At 52.3% G+C, this 17,183-nt stretch overlaps 1 protein-coding gene across 2 annotated transcripts in view; it reads left to right on the top strand.

Moving 5' to 3' along the window:
* Window positions 1-17,183, top strand: part of PSD2 (pleckstrin and Sec7 domain containing 2) — a 71,697-nt gene that overhangs the window by 22,841 nt on the left and 31,673 nt on the right. For both annotated transcript variants that reach the window (XM_039559360.1, XM_010406264.3), the window contains exons 2-3: window positions 10,638-10,749; window positions 12,752-13,333. In XM_039559360.1, coding sequence (XP_039415294.1) covers window positions 12,816-13,333 — 518 coding nt within the window. In that variant the 5' untranslated portion in view covers window positions 10,638-10,749; window positions 12,752-12,815. The remainder of the gene's footprint in view (window positions 1-10,637; window positions 10,750-12,751; window positions 13,334-17,183) is intronic.

Below are 17,183 nucleotides of genomic sequence, written 5' to 3'. Positions count from 1 at the left end.
GATGTAGGGAAAGATCCTGTAGGAGAAGCCTGTGCCTTATGACCTGGATGCTTCCTGAACGCAGAAGGGCAGGGAATCCACTGCTCTCCAGATAACAGCAAACTGCAAGGAGTACACCTTGGGTCCTTGGGACCTTGGGGACACTGTCCCTTTAATTCTGCACACCAAACCAATCAGAGATTCCCAGTGTCAGACACATGACTGCAGTTTGCACACTTGTCTCAGGCTGCATCCCCCACAGCAAACCCGGCTGCCACTCCTCATGTGCCACTATGTCATTGGGTCACCGCTGAACCAGGCTGAGCAGCTCTCACCTCCTGAACCTATTTCATCTTTACAGCACACTTATTTCTGGCAGGCCCCTCTGGCCTCGCTGTGCTTCAGGGAAGTCTCAGTCCAGCACATGATTCATCAGTTCCCCACATCATTGTCTGATGCCCAAATGTAGTGATGTCTAAGGAGCAGGAGAAAAGCCCTGAGAACATCTAAAACAGTCTGCTAAGAGGCATAATGACCCTATTGCAGGCTGGTGTAGCAGCTCTGCTCTGTAGTGCAGGACATCTTGGAAGTCGAGAGAGCCTTTTGGTCCCAGAGCAGGTGTAGTTAAAACACTGTCCTGGTGCAATTACATCATCCTGATGTGCTTTTTGCTCTTTTTGTAATTCCCCTGAGGAGAAGCAGCATCCTTTTCTCTATAAAGCACCTTTACATCAGTTTAGGAGAGTGCCTGTTGGAGTCCTTCATCAGGGAAACCCCACTCCTCTCACCATGCTTATCCAGCACATCCATTAAGGGCAGATCCAGCCTCTGCACAGGAACTGCAAAATGGCTCCACCAGGGTTTCACTTGCACTTTCTGGACAACTTGCTCTGTTTTCAAAACAAGTCAGCTTCGACATTTCAGGCTGCTCAGAGCCATTCATGCTTAGGGAGGCCAGATCTGGCCATGTCACAGTAAGACGTTCCTGTGGAAGTGTTTGCAGCCCAAACATGTTTGGGAGGGCTGGGCAGGAGCTTTATGTTTTTAATGTGGGTGTTTGCAGCAGAAGCCTCAGAGCTGGGGCTGCTGTCCCAGGCTGGGGGTAGAGAGCAGCAGAGTGAATTCTTCTGCTTGTGACACAAACTTCTAATGCAGATCAGACACAGCCTTTCTGCTGACTCTGAACCCTGGGGGCTGAGCTCAGCTGGAGATGTCTACACTTGGGTGAGCTGAGTCTCATTCAAAGTGCTTTTCCATGTATTCAAGCAAGTTCTGGTATATCCAAGTTCTGAGCAGCATTTCCTGTACTGTGTGAAAGATAATGATAACTCAACACATCCTAAAGGAGCAGCGAAATCCTGCTTTTCCTCTAGTGGTTCCATCCTGGTCTGTAAGTTCTGAAAATAAATATGCAGTCATATTTTCTGCCATTTCTACACCCTGCTGACTGCAGCCTCGGAGACTGAGCAGACAGCACATCACTACAAAGGTGTGAGGGACCCACCAAAAATGTAGGTGTGCTCCAGGCCATTTTTCCTTGAGTGAAAGATGCTGAAGAAATGAGAGAATGGTCATGCTACCTGCAAAACAGACACCCTTTCCAGAGAACAAAATGAGTGTGACTCCTCCAGCATGGAAGAATGATGAACTGGTGGTGCCTCCTTGGTTTTGTACAGCTGACAGGCAGTTTTCAGAAGGTCAGTGATGATCTGTTTGCCTTTGGAAGAGGAAGATTTACTTAGCCCACACTTATTTATAGGAATGTTTTCTGCAGTTTTGAAAGGCAAAGTGGAAATTTTGGGCTAAACCACATTAAAAACAGCACATTAAAGAGTATTCACTAGGAAAAGGGCTGATGTTCACATCCTAGTCTGAGAGGTGGCGAGTTTCCTACAGCGTTATCCTGTCTGTTCCCCTGTAGTGGCTTCCTCTCTCCACTTTGCCTCTCAAATGTCTTGGTTTGGTCCTGGTGACGTATTGAAGTCCCTTCATATTAGATCTCATGTTCCCAGGCTGTTCCTTGCAGCTCCTCTGGGCAGACAGCTTTATGCCCAAGTGGAGCTGCTGACTTTAGCGGAATTGCCATGTTTCGTGCCCTGACACCCTCTAATTTCAGGCAGGGAAGTTTCAGCCCTGTTGGCTGTCAGCAAATCTTGGCTGAGTCTGTGTTTTCAAGCCAAATTAGTGCATCTCAGTCTGATTTGGGTGAGGGAGGCTGTTCTTCCTTTCCTTCACTAAGATGAAAATAGAAAGTCCCCACTGGTGTGACAGTTACCCAGCTGTTCCCCTCACAGATGGATGACTCGCCTCAGGTCCGAAGTGGACACTGGTTGATCCCATGTTATGCTTTGCTTGCTGAAATCAGTTGGAGCAATAAGTCCTATCTGGACTCTCCAGCAGCCTTTTCTGGACTCAATGCCTTCTGGGCCTGAACATCTTCAGCAGTCACAGTCTCTGCTACCTATCCATGGGTGCCTTGTACCAATGCTCCTGGTTTGGAGGCCAGCTGGAATTGCAAGGCTGACATGGTGACACTCAGGAGCATCCAAGAGTCTTGAAGCAGGTGTTTGTCTCAAGTCTCGAGGATGTGGGGACCATCATGATGTGCACAGAGCTGTGTTGGCAAGCAGAAATCATGCTTAACTGATGGGCAGGGAGAGCCCTTTGGAGAGCAGGGCTGAGTCTCTGCTGGGCAAAACAAGGACCTTTCCTCTCTGCCAAGGGAGCCTCCTCACAGAGACTGAAGTTACTCCTTTTTACCTGGAGATGGTGCAGGGTGGAAAGGCAGACCTTTTGAGGTGTCTGTAGATGTGTATAATGACATCCACAATGCTTGCTGTTCTCTTTGTCAAAGGAGGATCTCCTCCTTCATCCTCCAGCTTCCAGCGCGACTGTGTCATTCACACTGATGCCATTAGGTTGTTGCTGGTGGTTCCCTGTGGATGAAGGAGTGCTGTGTGGAGAGAATGGGAGATTTCACACTCTCACTGACAAGTGAGGAGTTATCTGGTGTTGCAGGTTGCTGCACGTCAGCTTTGGACACCATCAGCTGGCTCCAAACCAGCTGTCTCTGACGTCAGCACCCACAAAAGTCTATTTGCTGTCTTCTGCCTCTCCTGACAGCTTTGGGGAGTGTTCAGGAAGACCTTTCTCCCTTCTCTCCAGGTCACACTGAGCTCCCAAGGAGCCCAAAGCCAGTGCCCAGCCATCTCTGCACGTTCTGGGCATCTGGACTCATGGTCTTCACATCCCTTGGGCTGCAGGCCATCTGTCTGCTCACAGCTTATCTACCAGCTTCTGTGGTCAGACCATCGCCATAAAAGCCTGATGTCAGTCTTCATCCCTGAGCTTTAGGGATGTGTCGGAGTGTGGAGGGAAGTTTGCCTCCCTTCCAAAACTCCATTTCATTCTGCAGTACTGGTCTCCATCCCTCTGGATGTTTCTCCCAGGGGACAAGAAGGATGGGCTCGCCTGCTGCCTCCTGAAATCTTGCAGCGAGGCGTTGCATAGGATTAGTGTAGACAGACAGCATGGCAGGAATTTCCTTTTCTGGGGTCTGAGTCAGCTGCCAGCCCTGTTTTATTATTTTGGGTACTGGGAGAATGTGGGGAAGGAGGATCAATCAAAGGGAGGGAAAGAGAGGGGAAGAAGTTGTTTCCATTTATGGATTATGAGAAGCAGTTGCAACTCTTGTGGATTTTTATGGAAGGTAACCCTGGCTGTGGGGAAAGCTGGGTTTTACTGAATTCAGTTACGATGCTGCACAGAACTGAGTGGAAAGGCCCCATAAACAGCCTGGTTTTATAAAAAAAACCAACCCCATACAGACAATCAGACTATAAACTGCCCCTCCAGAGAAGGTGAGCACCAGAGTAGACGGGCACAGGTGAGGATGGAGCCAGCTCTGAGCGGAGCCTAAAACCCCTGAAAACTCCTGTCTTGAGTTGGACTCAACCCAGCATGGACTGATTACAAGCTGTTTGTTCTGCACTCAGGCAAGGCTGGAGCCACAGGGACTCACCTGTTACCCAGAACAGACATCCTTCTCTCAAGCTCTTCTCTGAGCTCTGGGAGCTGCCTGAGGATGGGGTGCCAGGGCACAGAAAGCCCCTGCCCCTTTTCTCCACCTTTTCTGCCATGCCAGGAAGGAGCTGGCTGGGATCCTTTGGCGTCCCTGTCATCCCTTTACAGATGCAGGCTTGAGACCTGCGCCATGGGCTCATGGCCTTGGGCTCCTGCAACAAACAACCACCTTGGCCAGACACACTTAGTGTGGAGCATTTTCTTGGTGAGGCAGGAACAACAGCCCTGTGGGAGCTGCCCTTCTCCTCCTCCCCCCAGGATGCAGTAAAAATTTGCCCTCCTTTGCTCGTCCCTCTCTGGAGGCTCCTGGTATTCTCCAGCCACAGGAGGATTCCTGTGAATCGCAGTGGGTTTCTGCAGGTGTAATCCACAGGGAGCCCTGCAAGGTCTCCAAGGGGGTCAGGGTTTGCTTCTGCAGCAGGGAGGATCTGAGGATCAGACAGACCCCACTGACTGCAGCAGGATCTTTGTCCTCCCACAGTCGAGCTGAGAGGCCCTGGATGGGGTTTGAAAGGAGCCTATTCCAGGAAGATTACAGGCCTGCCATGCTGTCTAGAGCACAAGGGGCATTCAGGTCCATGTTCATCCACATCCTGGACATTCTGCCTCAAGATCACACTTCTCCTGGGAGACATAAGCTCTTTCTCCCTCTGCCTTGGCCCATTTTTTGTGGAGGCTTGTGACTCCTACCACGTCACCAAGATGCAAAATGAGGGTGCAGTCACAGAACCACAGAACCACAGGCTAGGGAAGGTTGGAAGGGTCCACAGTGGCTCACCTGGTGCCACCTCCCTGCCCCAGCAGGGCCATCCCAGAGCCCAGGGCACAGCAGTGTGCCCACACAGCTCTGCAATATCCCCAGCGAGGGACACTGCACAGCCTCTCTGCACAATCTGCTCGGGGCCGGGCCCTGCCCAGGGCAGCAGTTCTGCCTCCTGGGTGGGGGAATTGCTGCGCTCAGGCCCTGCCCGGTGCTCTGGGGCCGCTGCTGGGCCCCGGAGCAGAGCCCGGGCCCTGCCCTGAGCCCTCCCTGCAGCCAGGGACACCCAGGGCTGAGGGCCCCTCTCAGCTGGGGCTCCTCTCGAGGCTGAGCAGCCCCGGCTCCCTCAGCCTGTCCTGGGCACGGAGCTGCTCCAGGCCCTTCCTCATGTCCACAGCCTCTGCTGGACCTGCTCTAGGAGCCCCAGGTCCATCCTGTCCTGAGGAGCCCAGAGCTGGACACAGTCCAGGCTTTCACCCCTTTTCACAGGCTTGAGAGCATGACTCTGTTTCCCCTGCGAAGGAAGCAGTCAGATTTGCATGGTGCACACCCAGGGCTGGAGGAAGACTCAGTGCACAAAGTGCTGCACAGCCAAGACGTCGGTATGAGGGAAGGAACATGCAAAAAAAATACTAAATATATTCTTTCATTTTTCCCTGTTTTAATAACTGCAAAAGAGTGCAAATGGGAAAGCTGTTAAGGATTTTAAGACTCAGCTTTATTGTTTTCTATAAGCAAAAAACTGCTGTTGTTTCCCCACGATGAAGTTTAGCAGGAGTCATTTGGATCTGAATGTGTCCTGATTGCTCTGGGGACTCTAATAAAAATTCAAAATAAGGAGCTGTAGGATTTGGTTTCAAGAAAAAGTATGTTCCATGTACAGTGATTTCTGATTACCCAAAGGCTCTTTTTTTAGCATGTAGCTGGTTTATTTTAGTCTGTGGGATATGTTTTATCCACAGCCTCTTTTGCACATTGGAAGTGAAGGATGTAGGACCTGCAGTTTGCGCTGTCAGAGATGGATGGAAACCACTGGGACAGCATATTGCCCATGAGCAACGACCATCAGTACTCCAGTGTAACTCTGCATCAGAGTGTGGCTGAGGGCTCAGCCCAGCCCTGCCCCTCAGAGCCTGCTCTGCAGTAGAAATGCTGCAGGTGACTTGGTGTCATCAGGGGGTGACTGCTCTGTACAGAGCAGGGGTTGATGTACAGAGCAGTCTGGTGCTGGATAAATCTTTGGTGTGCCCAGGTCTTGAGTTCACTAGGCAGTGGTGCTTTCCCTGTCTCCAGACTGTGACAGAGTGATAGAAGTAATAGAATTTGAGAAAATCCAGAAAAAAGTAGCCAAAGTACTCAAGGGGGTGGAGGAGCTGTCTTCTGAGAACAGGCTAAGAAGTCAGGGTCTACAACCTGGAGAGGAGAGGCTGAGAATGATATGATTGAGGTCTTCAAAATCCTATAAAAAACAAGCCCATAGGAGAAATAAATGAGGGTTTTCACAATGGGGATGGCAGAAGGTTTTTATTTTCAGCCATGTTGGAAGGGCAGAGGTCAAAGCAGAGACATAAGAAGGAAGAAATGTGCTTCAAAAAGAAGAACCGTGGCTGTGATCGCTCCATGTCTCTACAGCATTGTCTCCTCAAAGAGCCCTGACTGTGCCCATGTGCAGGGTAATGCGTGACACCTGCCTTTTATAAATTCACTGGTAAGTCAGGTCATAAAAGCACATCATTCCTGTCCTGCAGCCACGCTGTGGATGGGGTCTACAGCCTGTACATCAAAAGGCTGCTGGGCACATTCCATTCCTGCTCACAGGGGACTCGGAGCACATGGTCCATCACAGCAAAGGATGTCACTATAGGCATTTTAGCCCAAGAAGTTAAAGATCTCTTCCAACCCAAACCATTCCATGATTATCTTCACTAAGCTGGAGGGAACGGGATGCAGAGCAGCAAGGAAAAGCAAGGCTGCTGCCGGAAGCAGCCCAGCTCAGCATGAACTTGAGGAAAAGCTCATGCTTGACTAAGCAGCAGGATTCTTCTCCAAGCTTTCCTGTGTCCCAGCAGCCAAGTGGTTACACAAAACTGAAGTGGGAGCCTTTCCAGTTCCTAACGCAGGGAAGAAAATTAAAAATAAATCATTTCCCACCAGCCATTCAGCTTCAACAAAAGCTGGGACACTTCCAGAGCCAGACCCTGAAAGAGCTGCTGTGTGGTTTCCAACCCCTCACAAAATCAGGGCAAACGTTGCTGCATCTCTGCCCAGCCTCTTCGGGACCAGTGCTTCCCTGCAATGGATGCCAGCCCAGCTTCGCTGGCCCCGCTGCAAATCCAGCATCATCCCAAAGTAGGTGATGAGGTATTTCTGCTCTCCTTTCCTCCCAACCAGCCCTGTCCTGTCTCCTCCTGGTCCAGGGGCTGTGCAGGAGCCAGGGCAGAGTGGGGCTGTCCTGCATTGCTATCCTGTGGCTCTGGGAGCAGCATCACAGTGGTGAGCTGGTGCTGCTGGAGTTCTGATAAATGAAGGTAATAGCAGTTGGCTTGCTGGGTCTGGCCTGCAAAACAGGGCAGCATGAGATGGCCACAGGGATGGGGTCCTCAGCCTCTGTCCCATCTCTCCCACCAAGCCCCAGCTCTGGGAAGGAGATGGAAAGGCCATGGTTAGCCACAGATCATGGACGCCTTGGCTTTCTTAGCCTCTTCTACAGCAATAATGTGGTCTTTCTAGCATGTACCCATGTTCTTCTGCTTACATGGGCCTCACAGAGCTGGTCTGCTCCAAATCATGGAGCTCCTGCTTAACAGCTGTCTACAACTCAGCAGGGCCACATTATCTGTCATTGTGACCAGTCCTGGCTGGGGTATGTGCCAGGTCATGCCCTTTTGTTGCCAGACCCTTTTGTGAATGTTAACCCCGGTTACGTTTGCAGGAGGCTGGGAACACTGGACATGCAAGGGGTGCCCACCCTATTCCAAGGACCTAGAGAAGAGCAATCACTTGAGAGGGTGCCTGAGCCTGCAGAAAGGGCAAGACTTGTGAAAATCCACTGATGGGAACCCACATACCACTTTTCAGAGAGTTACCTGCTTCAGAGAGCACTTTGCAAAGCAGAAACAAAAGGAAATGAGGAAGGACTTGGGGAATGTCAGCCTGCGGTCCAAAGCAGCCAGGCTGCACAGCTTTGGGGTAGTCAGGGGAGCCCCAGAGGGACCTCTGAACACCTGTCCCTTGCCCCAGTGCTGCAGTGTGTCCTCTCCCCACAGCCTGGCTGAAGCTATGGCAGCTTCAGAGGCTGAGCTGCACTTTGGTGCTTTCCAAAGCAAAGAGAATGGCGTTAAGAATCCGGGTCTGGGCTTTGTCCAGAACTGGTGACCTTTCAGCTGTGTGCTGGAGGCAGATGTGGACAGTTGCAACCAGCTGTTCCACCATCATTTGTCTTCCAGTTTCTCCAAGCTGTGGAGAAACTGGAAGACAAACTTTGCTCATATTCTTTCCCCACACAGATGGGGAGGCAGCAGGTCACAGATGAGCTGTAGGATGGGAGAGACCCTCTGCAGCTGATGTGGGGTGAGCTGGGAGTGTGGCAGGAGTTAGCTGCATGGCTTCAGTACAAGGCATCACCATGAGGAGCCAGAGCCACAGACTGTTTCAATCCAACCTCCCAGTTGCTCTGGAGATTCTGGGAAGCCTCAGCTACTCATAACCTGTGTGTGCTTCAAGTGACTGTCACTGCAAGCAAAAATCAAGTAGCTGGTGACTTGTTGGGAATTTGTCATGGGTTGCTACACCCTCGTCTTGTCTGCAGACTTCGGGTGCACGTGGCAGCCCCCAAGCAGGTGTGAGGATGCAGTGGAGCAGGGATCCAACGGGAGACATACAAACCTCAAGGGTCAGGAGGCTGCAAGAGGCCTGGATTTCTTTTCCTGGCTGTGCTCAGCTCCCAGTTTTGTCTGATGGTCTTCCCAGGTCAGCAGTAGTCTGTGCACACATCCTGCCAGGGCTTCCCTGGTGCCTGTTCTCCAGCAGGAACACAGGCCAAGGAGGAGCATGACTAAGGCCCTAACTATTGATTCCTCAGCACTCCTCCCAGACCACAAACATTCCAGTGAGACTTCACAGAGGGTGAAACAGTAGTATAATGCTTAACAACTGTAGTAGCTTATATGTAATAAAAAATGTTGGGGTTTTTTTTCTTATAATATCAATAATGTAAGTTACTTAAAGTTAGGAGGGATGGCTGGAACACCACACTTACTAAGGTTTGCCAACATTTCTTACTCAGGCCCATCTCCTAACTGCTTTTAGCTTCCTGTTTTCTGGTTGCATACAGCTGTGCCAAGCTTGAACTATTGGACTGGAATTCAGCTTGGGTCGTTCCTACTGGAGGTTTTGGATGGGTGGCAGGGAGGTGGGGAATTCCAGCTTGAACCCTTTGGGCTGTTTTTTAAAAAATTGACTCAAAACCCCTGCGTTTTTCATCACACATTAAGAAACAGGCCATCAAATCTTTGCTGGAAAGATTCCTCCAAAGATTGAGCAGTGGCTCGGTGTTTCATGTCTTACATGTCTGTATTATACCTTCACTTTGAGAAAGCCAAAATTTGGCCCATTTTAGGCTTTCAGTATTTTTTGAGGTCATAATGTGGTTATGCTCAGGAGAGTGTTGGTAGTTTTCCAAATAAATTCCTGGAAGATGCTGCATTGGCTTGACCCCACTGCCTGTCCATGGGAACACCAAGTGCCTGGGACTGATTTTCTCTCCTGGATTTGGTGGGAAAGAGATTTACGGGTTTTCCCTCTTAATTTGGGATGGCTTGAGGAGACTTGGCCCACGTGTGTGAACGTGAGGACTGTCCCAGGGGCTTGTTTTACTCTCCCTTGGGAGGGCTCAGCTCCTGCGGGTGGGATTCTGGGCTACAGGAGGCTGATGGTGCTGGTGACCTAGGAAGTCTAGGCCAGCCTTTCTCTTGTCAGGCTAGTGGAGAATGAAGCTTAAGGCCTGCAAGGGCAAGCCCAAGAGAAGGTAAAAGCAGATCCCTCTGCAGGAACTTGACACAGACATCTGCTGCCAAGCTGCTCCGTGGGCTCTTTCCAGCCATTGGAAAGCGGGTGGCACATCCGGACCCCGATTCACCCATCACCTCTAACAGCACACAGGCAGTGGTGTCCTGTCTTTCTGTCTCCATCGGCTCTATGCAAGTCTGGCCCATGAGCTCAGGCAGCTGTCTGTAGGGGACACGCCATCTGTGGTGACCTGACATGCTCCCCCAGCCTGGGGTCACCTCAGGGAGACCCATCACTGTCCATCCTGCTGTGTGCCAAACACTCTGCAAGAGAAATGTTGCTCCATCAATCACTTTGATAGCAGAAATTTGCTTAAAGTTAGCTCAAAGACCTTTAATGTGGCTCTTGTTTGTTGGTGGGGCTGAGGAGGGTTGATGGGGGATCAGTCCATAACTAGGGTGCCTCACTCTATGGATCTGGTGGGTGAAATTGGACATTCTGAGGGCTCATTGTCAAGTTTCTCCTGAAACCTGCAACCACAGAGTCCCTTTGCTCCACTTTAACTCACTGGGGGTACTTCATAAGGAAAGATGTCAGAACCTCTGTGTAAGGAATACTCTTGCATTCCATGTCTGAAAACCCCAGAGAACCAGAGCATGCTGAGGAAAAAGCACTTGCAGTGCTCTGCCACGGAGTCATGGGATGGGTCTGGGGAACAACCTGATGAGGAGCAGCAGCAGGGTGGCAGGACACCAGCAGAATTCTCCTCTCTGGCCTGGGTCTCACTTTCTCTGCTCCCTTGTTGCAGGCAGGGGCCGTGCAGGGATCGGGAGCGCCCGGCTGCACCTGGTGTGGTAGGTGCGGCGATGCCGCGCGTGCTGTGACAGCGAGGGATGCACGCGGATGCCCGTGGAGAAGAGGTAAAACTGCCAGCACTGCCCCCAGGAGGGACCAGCCTCAGCTCATGACTGTGGCCTGTGCAGCCCTCAAGGAGTGCTTCACCCCAAAGCCATGCCATGTGGGGCTCTGAACTCCCCAACCCATCACACCTCCCAGCTGCGGGGAGCAGGACATGGAGAGTGGGTTAGATCTGAGCTCCAGGATTGCCTGGGCTAGAGGACTGGAGCAAAGTCAGGCAGGAATTGGGGTTCCCATTGGAATCTGTCCCGCTCAGCAGCAGCTCAGCATGTACCTATGTGGATCTGCCCGTACCCAGGCCACAGAGGGTGTTTGGGTTGGAATCCCTCCTCTCCCTTGCTCAGGTGCAGAGGAAGCAGCAGCAGTGAGGGGCTGCTGACCTCTCCGCAGGGTGAGAGGAGCAGAGGCAGCAGTTCCGTGTCCCTTGTTAACAAGAACTGGTAGAGCTCTGACCTGGCCAAGCAATTAGTGATTCTACTGCTAATGAGAGCTTCAGCTCAGCAAGTGAGACCACCCAGAGTCTGTTGCTGAACCTGGGCACCCTCCTGGCTGCTCAAAGGTGATGGATTGCTGAGAGGGAAACTGAGGCAGGGAATTTGAATGATCTGCTTGAGATGTGAGTTAGGAACCAAGGTAGGGGGAGAACCCCAGAGTCCCATCTGCCTGCTGGCACTGATTAGCCAGGCTTCCTGTGCAGGTGAACAACACCAAATGGTCTGGGTTGAAAGGGACTTCAGAGATTATCCTCCAACCCCCTGCCATGGGCAGGGACACCTTCCACTACCCCAGGTTGCTCCAAGCCCCGTCCAACCTGGCCTTGGACACCTCCAGGGGTGGGGCAGCCACAGCTTCTCTGGGTACCCTGCACCAGGGCCTCCCCACCCTCACAGGGAAGAATTTCTTCCTAATCTCTAATGCAGCCCTGCTCTCTGTCAGTGTGAAGCCATTTGCCCTTGTCCTGTCACTTTATGCCCTTATCAAAGTCCCTCTCCAGCTCTCTTGGAGTCCCTTTAGGTACTGGAATGGGCTCTAAGGTCTCCCTGGAGCTTTCTTTCCTCCAGGCTGAACAGCCCTGTGAAGACAGATAATGTTTTAACGGTACCTGTGAAGACACATACTGCTTAAAACCAAAATCAGCTGTTACAACAGCTCAGCCTGGGTGCCACGCAGAATACTCCTGCTTCCAGAAGTGATCATTTCTGGTGGCACTTGACTGCAGCTGTGGGGGATTATGACAGAGTAAAGCTTGCACAGCACTGTGGGGCTGAGGATGGTGCTTGTAAGACCTTGCAGGCTTTGCATCAATGGGCCTATTTGCCAATAAAGAGCCTTTTTATCAAAAAATCGACTTGTCTAGGTGCAAAACGGTGTCCTTCCCTTGCCCTACAGAGAGAGCATCCCAGGGTATATTCAATCAGGACACTTTTGCCAGAGTTTTAGCTGGCAGCTTGTGACACCCTTCAGCAGTACTTGTGTGTTGGGAAAAGAGAAGTGGTGCTCTGGCAGGCAAGATGCTCTGCAGAAATGCTAAGTCAGCAGGGAGAATCACACAGGTTGGCACAGCACAGCTGCTTAGAACAGTTAGAAAAGAATAAATCACACTTATTGCCTGTTTCACCTATTTCTTCTATTTCTGGAGGGCAGGGAATACCAGGGAGCAGCTCCCAGCAGCGAGTCTGGGAAATGCAGCCATGCCACATTCCTGACCCCAGCCCTGGGCACTAACAGCCTCCGTGGGACACATGCCCTGTTCTGAGGCTGTCTGGGGCTATGGGAGCAGCAGGAAAGGTGGGTGCCTGGGCCGCAGTGGCTCAGCACCACAACAGCAGCTTGGCCTCTGAGATCTCTCTGTGCTGAGTGAGGAGACTGGGCCTTCAGAAGCACCGAACACCGGAATGGTCCTTCCTTGCTCTTCACTGAGCATGTGAGAGGGGGTGGGGGCTTCAACCTGCCTTTCTGACAGCCCTTCCCGATGCCCACGCTGTGGTTTCTTTTCCCTTGTAGGTAGTACCGAGCCTGAGCTGAGCGCGGGGAGGGATCCCGTAAGCGCTGGGACAAGGAGCAGAACATGAGCGAGACCAGCCCCTTGCCATGGTCTGCCGCAGATGAGTGCGAGCCGCATTCCCCGGGCTCGCAGCCGTCCCCGCTGGCCTGCAGCGATGGGGACGAGCAGCCGAGCCAGCCTGCGGAGCCTGCCAGCGGGAGAGCCAGCCCCCGGCACGATGCTCAGCCCTCCCGGGCGGAGGGGGAGCGCGGGGACCAGCGGGACGAACATCTGGAAGCGGTGACAGAGCCAGGCGAGAGGCTCAGTGAGCAGGGACAAGGGACAGGCGCTGCCAGCGGGAGCGGCCGTGCGGACGGGGCAGTGCTGACCAACGGGGTGGACGCTGCGCTGGCCGCGGGGCGGGAGCGGCCGCCGCTGCAGCCGCAGGACGGGGACACGCCCGGCCGGAGCAGCCCCGAGCTGGGGGACAGGGGCTCCCCCAGCCTGGAGATACCGAGCGGGGCCCTCAGCAAGGAGCGGTGGCACAGCGTCCTGGGAACCTCAGAAGCTCTGAGTGCTGACGAGGCAGAGGAGCAGTTCGGGTGAGTGCGAAGCCGCCGTAAGGTAGGCTCAGCCCTGGTTTGTGTGGGTTATTTTCAAGGCTCCTTGGTTCGGGTTACTCTGCCCCATCAGTGTGAGGAGCTGCAGCTGCTCTCATGGCTGATTGTGGCTTTCCACTCCTCTTTCTCTTTGGGCTTCTCACACATTTTTCCCCTGTTTGTAACTTTTTACTCTTTTTTTTCTCTCTGGGCTTCTCACACAGTTTTTTCCTGTTACGAATGCAGAAAGCTGTGATTAGAGCCAGTGTCTGCCCACAGAGTCACTAAAGTGAAGGGGAAGCTTTTGGGATCTCGAGAGGTGCTGGTTGTGCTCACTTCGGGGGTGTCCCACTCGCAAGTTAGAGATTCAACTACAGCACTTATGGCAGAGTTACCTGAGGTAACTTAGGACAAGTACAGCAGCCTGGGGATGCTGGAGAGCCGGGCTTGTCTGGGAGGCTGGTGTGCCCTGGAAGTCCCTGGGCTAGCAGGTGGCAGCTGTGTGTCTGAGAGCGGGCAGGACACTGAGCTTTGCTCTCCATGGCATCTGTGGCAGGTGTTACCAGTGCCTGGATGACAGGGACAGCAGTGTGAGACAAAAGGTACAAGTGCCATCCAATTCTCAAGTGCCTGAGACAAACCTGCACATGTTCAATGCCCCTCATTCCCTGAGTCCTCTCTGCTGGCAGCCTGGCTCTCAGGAGAACTCTCCAGGCTGGGGGACACTCACATTGATGTGGTGTCCACAGCTGATTTTATGATTCTGCAGGTTTCTAGACCTCCGTGGGACTCTGCAGGTTGGGGGCTTAGAGGGAATGACAGAGAGATGAGGAGAGGTGCTTCCCATGCCATTCCTGCAGGAGTGGTGCTTCCCTTTGCCACCAGAAATCAGCCAGGGCTCTATGTTGTAGCCACCCGGGGCTGATGTCTGCTGTGAATTTTACAGCCCTGCCTGTGCACCTACCCCAGGCCAGGAGAGAAGCTGCAAGCAGGAGGGGCCGGAGAAGAGCAGCAGCGGTTGTCCCAGAGGAGTATGGCCTTCAAAGAGCAGCTGTGAAGGGACAGGGTGGCCAAGGTGGAATGGGGATCACCTCCTAGCTCTAGCCTGTGCAGGCTCCATGCTGAGCTGTGTGTTCCGAGCACTGTCTGGAGCGTGGGCAGCAGAGCTGGGGAGCCACGCAGGGTGTGGGCTGACAGCAGGCATCCCTCCTGCTTTGTTTCTGTAGTGTTGAACAGGCTTCTCTGTAAAAAGCTGGTGGTTTGTTTCACTCAAGGGAAGCAGCAGCACTGCTTCAAAAAGCACAACTGAAGGTGTTTCAGAGGAAGGGTGTCCAGGGCAGGCTGCTGCTGTCTGGAGAGCTCGGGGAGCCTGTCCCTCCCCAGGCAGGTCCCTCAAGCCCCATGAGCTATGCAGTCAGGTCTTGGATTGCTGCAAGTCTCTCAGGTTTCAGGGGAATCATATTTGCTTGGTAGCTGGCTCCCTGGCAAAGGCTGCGAGTTCAAGAGGAAGCTAAGGGTAGTCAGAGAATGCTGCTGCAATCACTGGACATGCAATTATTTTAAGGTACTACGGCATGAATTGGTAGAAGTGGCAGGCTGAGGATTTGGAGATGATGCAACCTGACTTGGGTCTTCATGCAGAGTCTCTGATCTCGTGCTCTAAACATATTCACTTGGATAGCAAATGAGTCTTTTGGGAAGCTGAATGCACAAGGGACAAGTCACACGCTATATTCAAAGCAGAAGGGCAGCTGGAAAACTTCTGGGACACAGCTGAAGTCTGGGAAACCACTTAGTGCCAGCAGATCGGGTTAGCTCACTGTGTTCGAGCTCATCAGTGCTTTGACCGCCTATCTTTAGGGTAAATGGCAGGAATGTGTGGCTGCTGTGGGCCAAACACAGCGTGGAGCTGCACTGCTCTGCCCTGCCTGCATTTACTGTCTGGCTCTCCTGGGTCAGTGTGGGTCAGCAAGGCCCGACCGATGGACCGAGGCACTGGGAAGTCACTGTCATCCTGCATCACCTCTGAGTTTCCCCAGTTTTTTTCCTTACTCCCCTTTGGGGAATTGCTGGTTCTGTAACAGCCCATTCTGGGTATAGGAGAACCCAGTCCAGTGTTTTACTAATGAGCAGTCAACTGTTTGTTCCTGATGACAAATCATTTGTCATCATCTGCACATTGCTGCTTGTATAATGCATTTTGTCCCTGAATTTTAAAGTACTTTACAAGAAGGTGTTGAGTCTTGCTCTTCCCACTGGAACGGAGAATTAAAGGGGGAAGTCATTCAAGGCCATCCCTCCATGGTAGAGCTGGAGAAAGAACCCATGATTGTCCTCCCAAAGGTAGGTTAGTGCATCTCTATGCAGGAAATGGTTGGTAAAGAAAAAACAGGGAAATAGAGCCAAAGATTTAGTGTTTGTGCTGCAGTTTGCATTAACTGAATCCCTTTTCCCCCTTTCTGGTTTATCCCATGGCATCTATTGTTTGTCAAAGCCCTATTTTCCTTTCATTGTCGCTGTGTTGCCTGGAGGTCTTTTCACCTTCTCAGAAGCCCCCAACATTGGCCCTGCTGCTCTCAGGGAGGTCACAGCTCTGCAGTCCAACTTCGAGATCCAACAGTGAATGATACTCTCTACTTTTAGCCCCATGAACTCATGGGAAAAGAGCAAAATTTTTAACAGAGAAATCACCACCTTTTGCTTGTAGACACACTCAGCACCTGCAGTTTTGGGACTGCGGCTTTTGCCCACACATTTCCTCCCATGGCAACATATATCTGTCAAAAAATTCACATTCCATCAAATAAAGTTTCAGAAAAACTTTGCAGAAAGACTGCAGTGCAGAGGCAAGGAAGTCCTGGTTTCCATCATGTCCTTCTCTGGCAGGATCCGCACTCCACCAGCACAGCAAACTTGTGATGGCAAGTTCAACATGAGTCAGCAGTGCCCTGGAAGCTGGAAGGGACAACGGTGTCTTGGGGGGCATCAGGCAGAGCATCGCCAGCTGGGCCAGGAAGGGATTGTCCCACTCTGCTCTGGGCTGGGGCAGCCTCACCTTGAGCCCTGGGGCAGTGCTGGGCACCACAATATGAGAAAGAGCTACAGCTCTCAGTTTGAGACAAGCTGTTACAGGGTGTCCAAAGGAGGGACATGGGGATGGTGAAGGGCCCAGAGGGGCCACATGAGGAGCACCTGAGTGCACTCAGCCTGTCCAGCTGGAGCAGAGGAGACTGAGGTCAGACCCACCCAGGGGCTGCAGCTCCTCCCAAGGGGCAGCTCCAATCTCTGCTCCCTGGGACCAGGGACAGGACCCAAGGGAAGGGCTGGAGCTGTGTCAGGGGGATTTAGGTTGGATATCAGGGAAAGGTTCTTCCCCAGAGGGTACTCAGGCACTGCCCAGGCTCCCCAGGGAATGGTCCCAGCCCCAAGGCTGCCAGAGCTCCAGAAGCGTTTGGACACCACTCCCAGGCACAGGGTGGGATTTTTGGGGTGTCTGTGCCGGGACAGGAGCTGTACTCAGTGATCTTTGTGGGTCCCTTCCAACTCAGGATATTCTGTGATTCTGTGGTTCAGTGATGAGTTTTGCTTTATTACAACTCATTAACCAGTGAGAAGTGAAATACAAACAACACAGAGCATGCAGCTCCATAGTGGCTCAGCTGCAGCAGGAGCACAGCTCCGTGTGCCTCGCTGTAAACAATAATCCAGCATTCCAGAGACGGCTGGGGGAGCAGCACAGGCAATCAGATCCTTTGTAGACTTACACAACTCTGTGATTACAATACAAATAAATATATGGCTCCTTGTTTCAGCAAAGCAATTGCCTTCCCTGCTGTGTAATAAGTAGGTGACA

Source organism: Corvus cornix, chromosome 13 (assembly GCF_000738735.6).
Source record: "Corvus cornix cornix isolate S_Up_H32 chromosome 13, ASM73873v5, whole genome shotgun sequence".
Classification (NCBI taxonomy): domain Eukaryota; kingdom Metazoa; phylum Chordata; class Aves; order Passeriformes; family Corvidae; genus Corvus; species Corvus cornix.
Note: the sequence above shows the minus strand (reverse complement) of the source record. Positions and strands in the feature narration are given on the sequence as shown.